This window comes from Podarcis erhardii (assembly GCF_964252035.2).
Source record: "Podarcis erhardii genome assembly, chromosome: 1".
Taxonomy (NCBI): domain Eukaryota; kingdom Metazoa; phylum Chordata; class Lepidosauria; order Squamata; family Lacertidae; genus Podarcis; species Podarcis erhardii.
In genome coordinates this window covers 82,641,090-82,650,653 of record NC_138497.1, presented here as the reverse complement: position 1 = coordinate 82,650,653, position 9,564 = coordinate 82,641,090, and the positions used below count along the sequence as shown (strand labels likewise).

The window sequence follows — 9,564 nt, the reverse complement described above, 5'->3', positions numbered from 1 at the left end:
TGGGAAAAGGATCTTACTGTGCTAACAATTCTTCTGCAGGGAGGAAGAACACCTGGAAACTTATTTTGAAGATATTACAGCTTTGACTTCACTTACAATAACTTGGTTAAGAATGGATGGCTGCAATGTTTCCAGTGCCTGTGTAAGAAGCACAGGTGGTTTGTGCTGGTAGATGATGTGACCACATCTTGAATAGGTTCTGCCTGAAACTGAATAAATACCACCCCACTTCCATTTTACTCTCAGCATCCCATTCGCCCTGGCAGGCTGAGAAGAAGCTCATCAAGAAGTGTTGTGTAAGTACAGTTTGACTGAGTTAAATGAATTTGGGGGCATAGGCTTGATTTGATCCAGGGCTCAGTTCTGAAAAGCTTGAAGGAATAACAGGGTGCTTGTGATACCATGCAGAGGTCTTTCTCCTCACTACTGAACAGCCAGGACCCCTCTAGGGAACAGAAGTTACTAGTTCAACCAAAGCAGAGCATGTAGAAGGTCTTTTATCTGAGAATTCATCCACTGGGCAAGTGTGATCACTCTCCAGAATCTCAGTTTGGGGAGGTATTGGCCAATCAAAATGGGAATGGTCTGTATAGGCAGAGAAAGATATTGTGAGGCACCTTACAATTCTGTCTCAGGTGGCATCCCTGCTAGTTCCTCTGGAACCAGTACAGAGGAATGCATCCACCCTCAAGTGAATGCATCCACAAAAGCTGTGCTTACTCGAGTTGTTCAAGTTTCTAAGCAGATATAGCTTCCGTGCTGGGTGATTCTCTCTCGATGAGTCTTCCTGGCTCAACAGCAGACCTGGTGGGAAAGGAGAACTGGAGGTGGAAGTGTTGAATGCCTAGGCACAAGCTCTATAGGGCCAGGGCATCTTCAACCTCCCCCCCCCAAGTCTTTGGGATGGGGCTGGGTAACCCCAATCCTGAGGGGGCGGGAGAGGCCAAGCTCTTCCACCCCAGCCTGTCCCATCCATCCTCCTCTCCCTTACCTTCCAATGTTAGGCACAATTTGACGCCTCTCTCTCTCTCTCTCTCTCTCCCTCTCTCTCTCTCTCTGTGTGTGTGTGTGTTTATACCTTTATTGTCAATGTACAACCTGTGTACAATGAAGTTAAATGAAACAGAGAAGTAAGATGCTAGAGTAGCAGCTGCAGGAACATTAGTATTTCCTCTTCCTCAGACCATTCAGCTTCCTCCAAGTTCTTTGTCTTCCTTCTTTCACACACTGTCCTCTTTCACACCTGGTTGTTCACATCCTCCTCTCGCTTCCATTTCCACCCCTCCATTTTATAGCTTCAGTTCATTTATTTGTTGATAACGGTTGTTTTTACAGACATCTCAGAGAAGGCAACAGATCCAGCAGAGATGGCTAACAGAACCATAGTGTTCCTTCCCCCAAATTGTAACAACATAAACCAGGCAGGCCAGGAGGCCTCAAATACTGTTCTCCAACTACCAGAGACAGTTCTCTATGGAGGTCAGCAGCTTGGAGGCCCTGATAACCAGCATAAGCAGAACGGGCAGGTGGGAGCCATGGAGACACTCCGCTATGTAGAGACCAAATATCTGGGGGTAAGTGAAATTGAGATTTGCTCATGTTCAGTGGTTTCCCTGCAAGAGTGATGTCAGTGCAGAAAAAACTAACATTCAATGGAATATTTAAGTAGTTAAGAGTATTGCTGATGAACCAGTCCCTGGCAAATGGCAATGCAAAGTGTTCAGTTTACAAGAAGACACTATTCCTCTACAAATCAGAGGAGAAGACAGTATGTAAACAACTTAAAGCAGGGGTATATCTACAAGAATAAAGGTGAGACAATAAGTAGTCTATTCACACATACATAGTTAATACCCCCAGTCCCAGTAATACAAAAAATCTCCATAGAAACTTACCTGTCCCCATCTGCATGTTTCCATTGGGAGAAGCATAGAAAGAGCACAATATCCTTCAGTTGGTTAAACTTCCTTAGGAAACATGGCAGCGGAATTTAAAGACATTGCGGCGGAAAGCCCACAAACACAACTGCATGTTATTACATGAATCCTACAAATTCTGATGTTGAATTTAATCCATGTGGAACTAGTGTATTGAGTTTATAAATCTACTTGGACTCCATCTGGGAAAGTAATATGGACACATTAACGCCAGTGGAGTGAGCTGAAGATATGTGCTTTACAACAAAAAAGTGAAAGACACCACAAGCGTGGTTTTGGTCAATGAAGCGTTCAACCAGCAGAGCCTCTCTGATTTTGCCTCTAATGTGGGATCACATTATACGAGTCTTAACAGGGCGGGTGGTGGCATCAATGTATATCAACTGACAAGAGCATTCAATTAAATAAATCACATTTCTGGGGCCACAGTTAGTGAACCCATTTGTTTCAGAATTGTGGAGCTGTTAGGGACATAGCCTTAATTCACAAAGTGATGACACTACTCCTTGGCTTTAAAGGAGAAGAATATAAATAATGTTGTCAGCCAGTGGAAAAACAGGGTGTTATGTGGGGTGTGTTTGAACCCACATTTGTGTCCGGCACTCATGTGTATTCCCCAAGAGGTTTAGGAACTTTTGCTGGAATTAAATGTTTTTCTGCTCTAAATGTGTTTACCCTTAACCTTATGTACCATAAAGAAGTTCATACACCAGGAAATAAACAAAGATTGATTTATTAATTTAAATTAATGTGACAGAGTATATTGGTGCTGCTTTCAGACAGCAGAGTTACACAATAAGTGGGCAGCAAATCACACAGCATATGCATCTTGATCTTGAGAGCAAATAGGATCCCTAACTATCCCCAAAACCTCAAGAGTGGGCACGACAATTTGCCATGGTATCCATACTATGAAGAAAAAGCAATGCATACCTTATCCTGGGGCCTAATCAAACACAAAGTCAGAGATCAGAAATCTGTGCCTCCTGCTAGAGTTAAGCTCTTCCCTTAAAATTCTGCACAAGCCATCCACACACACAAAAAAAATCTCTCTCATTCTTTTGGTCTGTGTGAAGCATACAACTGATCCTTGAGATCCTTGAGGAGCAAAGATGGGGTCCTGGTGTAGCTTTGAGCTACCCAACCACTGAAAACCTGGGGTTTAAGGTTTTTTTTTGGGGGGTGAACCAATGTTCAAAAAAGAGGGTTCTTTTTGAATGAGTGTCCTTTATGCCTTTATGGCAGTGGTTTTCAACCAGTGTGCCATGGCACCCTGGGGTGCCTTGAATGATGGTCATGGGTGCCACGGGCAACACTGGCCTCTGTCCTTCTTTCCTTACCTGCCTCCTCTGATGCCCTCTCACTTCTCTGCCTCCCAAAGGCTTGTGTAGCTGTTTGTTGCAACAGCCCTGGCTATGAGCTCCACAAGCGAATGGGGCCTCAGGGAGGCACCTCTGTTTTCAGCTCAGAGACCAAGGGTGGCAGCTAGGGGAGAGGAGAGGAGGCTGAGGGAAGACTCCACAAGGGAGGGTGTTTGAAAAAGGGTGAGAGGCTGCCAGCTCTGCAAGGAAGGGGTGATATAATTGGGCTCTTGAGCCCCACAGGGGTGCTGCAGAATGAATGTAGTTGGCCAAGGGAGTCATGGACTCAAAAAAAGGTTGAAAACTTCTGCTTTATGCCATTGTTTATATCCATGTTTCTGCCTGTTTGCTATTTTGTTTACCTTTGGAGGAAGATTCTATGCAAAACCCCATTCTTTCCTAATAGTTGAACATTACTAGTAACACAGCATAGGAGCCAACTCCCAGGGGCCGAATTCTTTTCACCCCACCCCCACCCCCAATAAAATATTTGAGGGGGCTGCCCCCCCCAGTTGATGGGCATTGCCATTCAAATATTGTGCATGCAACATTATGTGGGGTGGAGCTTACCTCCCCCCCCCAAAAAAGGTTGGCACCCCTGTAACACAGAATTTGTGTGCTGATATTTACATTAAGTGTTACAAGGTCAGTATATCTACTCATACCTTCCAGGGCATGTTTAAAATAAAGACTAGTAACCAGGGTTAAAGGTAGTTCCATGATGGGGGTCTCTTTATATCAAATTATGCCGCATTCATTGATGCCACGAGCTACAGGAATAAACCATGGAAAAAGTTCAAATTATCAGACACCATTACAAGGACTTAGAGGAGGATATTCCTCACACAATCTAGGGACCTGAGATGCTCTTTACTATTTTTCTCTGTGGGCAGCTTGAAGTCATTATTCAGGGGTTTGGGGGTTTTTTTACCTCTTATCAGGGCTCAGGAAACTGTTTGATCTTGTTTTTGTAATTTTCTCTCCCAGGTTATCCAGATCATGATTGGATTGGTACACATTGGCTTTGGGGCTGTCTCCCTTGTCCTTTTACCTTATCATACGGTTTTTGCTGCTCTTGGAGGTTATCCATTCTGGGCTGGACTATTTGTAAGTAGTTGGTTATGTGTCTTTGAGGACCAGTCTGTTTCAGTGTCCATGGTCATGAAATTTAGGGCTGCATACATTTAATGCACATTTAAAGCACATACTCCACACACGCCCAACCATCCTAAACTGTAGTTTAAGGGTGCTAGGAATTGTAGCTCCATGCAGGGTAAATTACAGTTCCCATTTTTCGGGGGGGGGGTGCTTTAAGTGTATGATGTGTGCACACAGCTTTGACCTTGGAGAGGAAGTCTCCATTATGTTCCTATTCAATTGCTGACTTTTTTTGTATTGAGAACTAATAGCTAGTAAATAAGTCATAATCTCTCTCTCTCTCTCATGCATGCACGCGCGCACACACACACACACACACACACATCCTTATAGTTCTGCGAAATGGAATAGACATAGATTTAGGAAATGTGCTCATGCAGGAAACCTGCTTACCTCCACCCCAGTGGTGTCCCCAAAAGCATTTACTCTTTCATGTAGAAGTGAAGTCTGTAGGCTGGAGTCAACTAAGTTGTTGCACTAGTGGAAGCCAGTGTCAGGATTCATACTGGCACAATGAGACTTCCTCCGCTCTCCACCTTCCCATGCCCCCACCCTCCCCATATTTGCTCAAAAAGGTGACAATAACCCCCTGAACAGTGCAGGGGAGCAAGAGAGAAATGCTTTGCTAAGGCCTCTGAGACCCCTATTCCCTTCACAGACCTACAGTTCCCACTGTTCCATGGGAAGAGGAACTGATTGTTAAACCACACAGAGAATTGTAGCTCTGTGCTCCACACCCTTAACTCTCAGCTCCCTTGACAAGCTGCAGTTCCTAGGATTCTTTGAGGGAGGGGCATGACTATTTAAAGTGACTATAACACAGCTTTAAATATACAGTGGTACCTCGGGTTAAGTACTTAATTCGTTCTGGAGGTCCATATTTAACCTGAAACTGTTCTTAACCTGAAGCACCACTATGGAGGTCCATATTTAACCTGAAACTGTTCTTAACCTGAAGCACCTGCTGCCGCTGCGCCGCCAAACCACGATTTCTGTTCTCATCCTGAAGCAAAGTTCTTAACCTGAAGCACTATTTCTGGGTTAGCGGAGTCTGTAATCTGAAGCACTATTTCTGGGTTAGCGGAGTCTGTAACCTGAAGCACTATTTCTGGGTTAGCGGAGTCTGTAACCTGAAGCGTATGTAACCTGAAGTGTATGTAACCTGAGGTACCATGGTATTGAAACCAAGTTGCACTATCCCGAGAGGGCTTTCCAAGAAATGTAGAACATTTTTTAGTTCCATTTGAGTTCCATTTTTTAGTTCCATTTTTTAGTTCCATTTGAGGCAGGTTAAGTCATTCTGCCCCATCCAGGAAAACTTGGGCAAAGCCTTTGCAGCAATGGTGCATAGAACTGCAAAGGACTGGCACACATGGTTCACCAGGGAGAGGGGAATCTTATGTCAAAGCCATATTCACATGTTCAAAAACATTTTAATTAAAACAAACGAACAAATATCCTTGTCAGTTTTCAATGCATTTATGTTGGAGAGATAGTCAGAAAGCCAATAGTTGGCTGTTCTTTGGTAAAAGAAGAAAATATGCTACTATCTGACATCAGTCCCAAAGCACTGAGATGTTGGGACTAAGGAAAATGTTGTCGTTTTTTAGTGAACAACCCAAATGATCTTTTCTTTTTCTTCTCCTGAATAGTTCATTGTTTCTGGATCCCTGGCTGTGTCAGCTGAGAAATATCTTAATACAAGCCTGGTGAGATACACACCATTCCCTCCTTGTTTGTGTTGCTGTATAAAGAAACAAATAACTTAGCCTTCTTGTTACATGTCTGGGTATATGGGCCTCTCCAGACTGATGTTTTATTGCAGGTGGTTCTGCAGCATGGTCTTGCCACAATAATAGTGTATTAGTGGTGGGTTTATTCTGCATGAGTTTGTTCTGTGGTGGTTCCCTAATGCTATTACATTATTGCTGTCTGAATGGCTATAGCATAGCAAAAGCAGGACAAAAATAAACCAGAACACCTGCAGTATAAAAAGTTGTAGGATGTCAGCAAGAAGTTACAAGATATGCAATGATAGGAAACGATACAGTCTGACTTCCTCAAAACGTTTGCACGTGCAAACATGTGAAAGCAGGATCAGGTGTGACTGTCCCAACAGCATCATGAGAACAAATAATAACGAATGTGCAATTGAAAGGTTCTCTGGAGGGGCACTGTAGTAACTGTCTACACTATTCTTATGTGCATTTATCGTAAATCAAAGCAGCCTGTAAGACTGGTGCTCGAGATCCGCAACCAACCTAGAACAGAGGGAACTACTTTCAGGTGAAGTTTAGAGATTTTTGAACTAATTCAGTGAACTTCATTTGACTGAACTAGTTCATTCCAAACTTCAGTACAAATACAAACAATAGGAAGCCTGCACAGTTTTGTGTGGTTGACAGATCCTTCACACTGCTTCAGATTGGTCTTTAGATTTCTATTTCCTCTGATGAAAACCTCAGGACGGCTTGAACTCAGGCCTCTTGCAAAACAGGTATCTTGCTTCACATTGTTTGGGTATAACTCTCTTCATTAGACTATTTGCCTTTGAAGATGGACCTCTGTTTATTTGGTCTCCTGATTCATTGTATCTTTCAGGTGAAATGCAGTGTGGGAATGAACATCACAAGTTCTATAATGGCATTAGTTGGCATCGTGCTCTATTTGACGGAGCTATGCCTAAATTCTGTTCTTAAAAATTGTGATCGTCTTAATCAGGATAAATATTCTTGTGAGGTAAGTGAACAAGTTCCAAAAAATGTTGACATTGTGGGCAAAATCTTTAGAAAGGGAGAGAAACCCAGACCCACCTTGAGCTTTGCTTGGGCTGCAAGCAGTTCCCACTTCAAGAGACCAGCCTCTGGGAATTCTAGGAATTGTAGCTCTTTGGGAAGACAAACAACTCTCAGCACCCTTAAAAAAGCCTCCTGGGATTCTCTGGGTAAGTTGTGATGGTTTAAAGTAGGATGATACTGCTTTAAATGTATAGTGCTGATAGTGTCTTTGTTTTTTGACACAGTAGCTCCCAGACATTCTCTTTAGCTGCTTCTTTTGAAAAGAAAGTGTGAGGCAAATGTCAACGACACAGAAGGGTCAATAGCAAAACTAAAATGTGTAGCTTAAGTGGACTTTTTCTGATTCACCTGCCATACAACCTGATAATATATTGATCAGAATGTACACTGGATAGTTCTTCTGTGTTCTATCCTTTATTAGCAGCCTTCATGCAGGTGGCAAGGCATGAATGAGATTTTTAGCCTTATGTGTGCACTACATGTATCGGGGCCTTCTAAATCCTATTCACTGTATGCCTGGAGATTTGCTTTGTGATGCTGCAAAACATATTAAGAAGGTCCCAGCTGCACAGCCCTGTGTCTTACTGTGTTATATTCAAAGTGGCAGATGTATGTCAGTATGACCTCTTGCCCAAACAATTCTAAATAGTCGCCACCACTGCCTCCAGCTCTTCTCCACATGAATTTTTCACTGATGTTGTCAGGTCAGAATTCTTCTTATGAGCTGCCTTTAAACCACTGAGATGATTTTCTGGTACCCAGAGCTGTGTCCATGTTGTCATGTCACCTGCTTCTTTGCTCTGCAGTTAAGCTACCAAATAGGTACTGGTCTCGGAATCCTCCTCTTCTTGTTCACCTCCCTGGAGTTCTGCATTGCAGTTTCCACAGCACATTTTGGGTGTCTGGCCGTCTGCTGTAACAGTGAGAGGGTAAGCATTGGAAAGCCTTGCTCAGAAATTAAGCAGATCGTATTGAAAATATGGTATGGAGGAGATATTGATTTGTGGGTTTTAGAAATGCCTTCAGGCTCCCACAGGATCCTTTGCATCTCTCTTGGAATCACCAGCTGCACCTCTACAGTAGAGGACAATGGTTCTGGACCACGAGTCTGATAGGACCTAGGAAGTCTTCTGTTCCTTATTCATGCACACCCCCCCCCCATGTACAGCAATAGCATTTGATATGGCTGCAAAAGGCTTGAATGACCCTGTTCCTTGTCAGTGTCGGATCAGCTGCACTGGTAGAGTTCAGCTACAGCGGGATTTAAGAATTTAGTGCAATTGTTTAGATCATGGTGACATGGGAAAAAAGGACACCATCATAACCATGTATGTTTGTATGTGTTTCAGGCCATAACTTTCATGCAGTACACCATCTATCAAGGTGGTATGAATTCTGCTGAAGGCAACCCTGCTCCTCCAGCCTCCAGTGCTGCACTTTCTTCCAAGGAAGAGGCTTGCTAAAGAACCCAAGAGAAAAGCGATCAAAGATATCACCTTCCAAGAAGCCAGGAAGTGAAATATTGCTGATGTATTAACTGCCCCCCCCCCAAATATATCTATCCACCCAGGCTATGTGCTGTCACTGCAATTTTTAGTAGATTACCCAATTTGATTAATAGTCTAAAATGTTAGGGTATGGAATTACCACAGACGTTGGAGTGGGGGTTGCACACCTGATGATGATGATGATTGATGATGATGATTGAATTTATATATCGCTTTATACCTGCAGGTCTCGGGGAGGTTTACAAAATAAAATCAAAATATAAAGCCACAAAATCCATAATCAAAATTAAAACAACAACCACCCAATAACCCCACACCCCCACACACCCCACATTTTAAAAGGGCATAGGATGTCAATCAAATCAACCAAAGGCCTGGTTAAAAATTTTTGTCTGGCGCCTAAAGGTGTGTAATGAAGGCGGCAGGTGAACTTCTCTGGGGAGAGCATTCCACAAATGGGGAGCCGCTGCAGAGAAGGCCCATTCTCATTTTGCCACCCTCTGAACCTGTCGAGGAGGAGGCACATGAAGAAGGGCCTCAGAAGATGATCTCAGGGTCCAGGTAGGTTCATATGGAAAGAGGCGGTCTTTGAGGTATTGCAGTCCTGAGCTATTTAAGGCGTTATAGGTCATGTAACCCCATCAGTATAACCCCATCAAGGTCTAGGGAACCACCCACTAACAGTCCCTCAGTCTTATCTGGATTGAGTTTCAGTTTGTTGGCTCTCATCCAGTCCATTATCAAGGCAAGTCACTGGTCCAGCACTTCCACTGCCTCACCTGCAGATGTAAAGAAGAAATAG

At 43.4% G+C, this 9,564-nt stretch overlaps 1 protein-coding gene across 3 annotated transcripts; it reads left to right on the top strand.

The window, feature by feature from the left end:
* The first annotated feature begins 224 nt into the window (after nucleotides 1-224).
* LOC309328014 (membrane-spanning 4-domains subfamily A member 12-like) lies at nucleotides 225-8,824 on the top strand. 3 transcript variants are annotated; one of them, XM_081837832.1, is made up of 7 exons: nucleotides 225-296; nucleotides 1,336-1,574; nucleotides 4,286-4,405; nucleotides 6,109-6,165; nucleotides 7,058-7,195; nucleotides 8,061-8,183; nucleotides 8,604-8,824. In XM_081837832.1, exons 2-7 carry the CDS (start codon nucleotides 1,368-1,370, stop codon nucleotides 8,715-8,717), a joined length of 759 nt encoding a protein of 252 aa, XP_081693958.1. In that variant the 5' UTR covers nucleotides 225-296; nucleotides 1,336-1,367; the 3' UTR covers nucleotides 8,718-8,824. The 3 variants fall into 3 exon arrangements, with proteins under 3 accessions (XP_081693958.1, XP_081693960.1, XP_081693959.1); XM_081837834.1 differs by having other exon boundaries at nucleotides 278-296; nucleotides 1,462-1,574; XM_081837833.1 differs by lacking the exon at nucleotides 225-296 and having other exon boundaries at nucleotides 1,081-1,574.
* Nucleotides 8,825-9,564: the final 740 nt, after the last annotated feature.

Excerpts from the sequence above, each read along its gene's own strand:
- LOC309328014 (XM_081837832.1), top strand. The coding sequence starts at position 1,368 with ATGGCTAACAGAACCATAGTGTTCCTTCCCCCAAATTGTAACAACATA. Across the intron at positions 4,406-6,108 it reads CATTCTGGGCTGGACTATTT|TTCATTGTTTCTGGATCCCT; the intron begins GTAAGTAGTTGG and ends TCTCCTGAATAG. Across the intron at positions 7,196-8,060 it reads AGGATAAATATTCTTGTGAG|TTAAGCTACCAAATAGGTAC; the intron begins GTAAGTGAACAA and ends TTTGCTCTGCAG.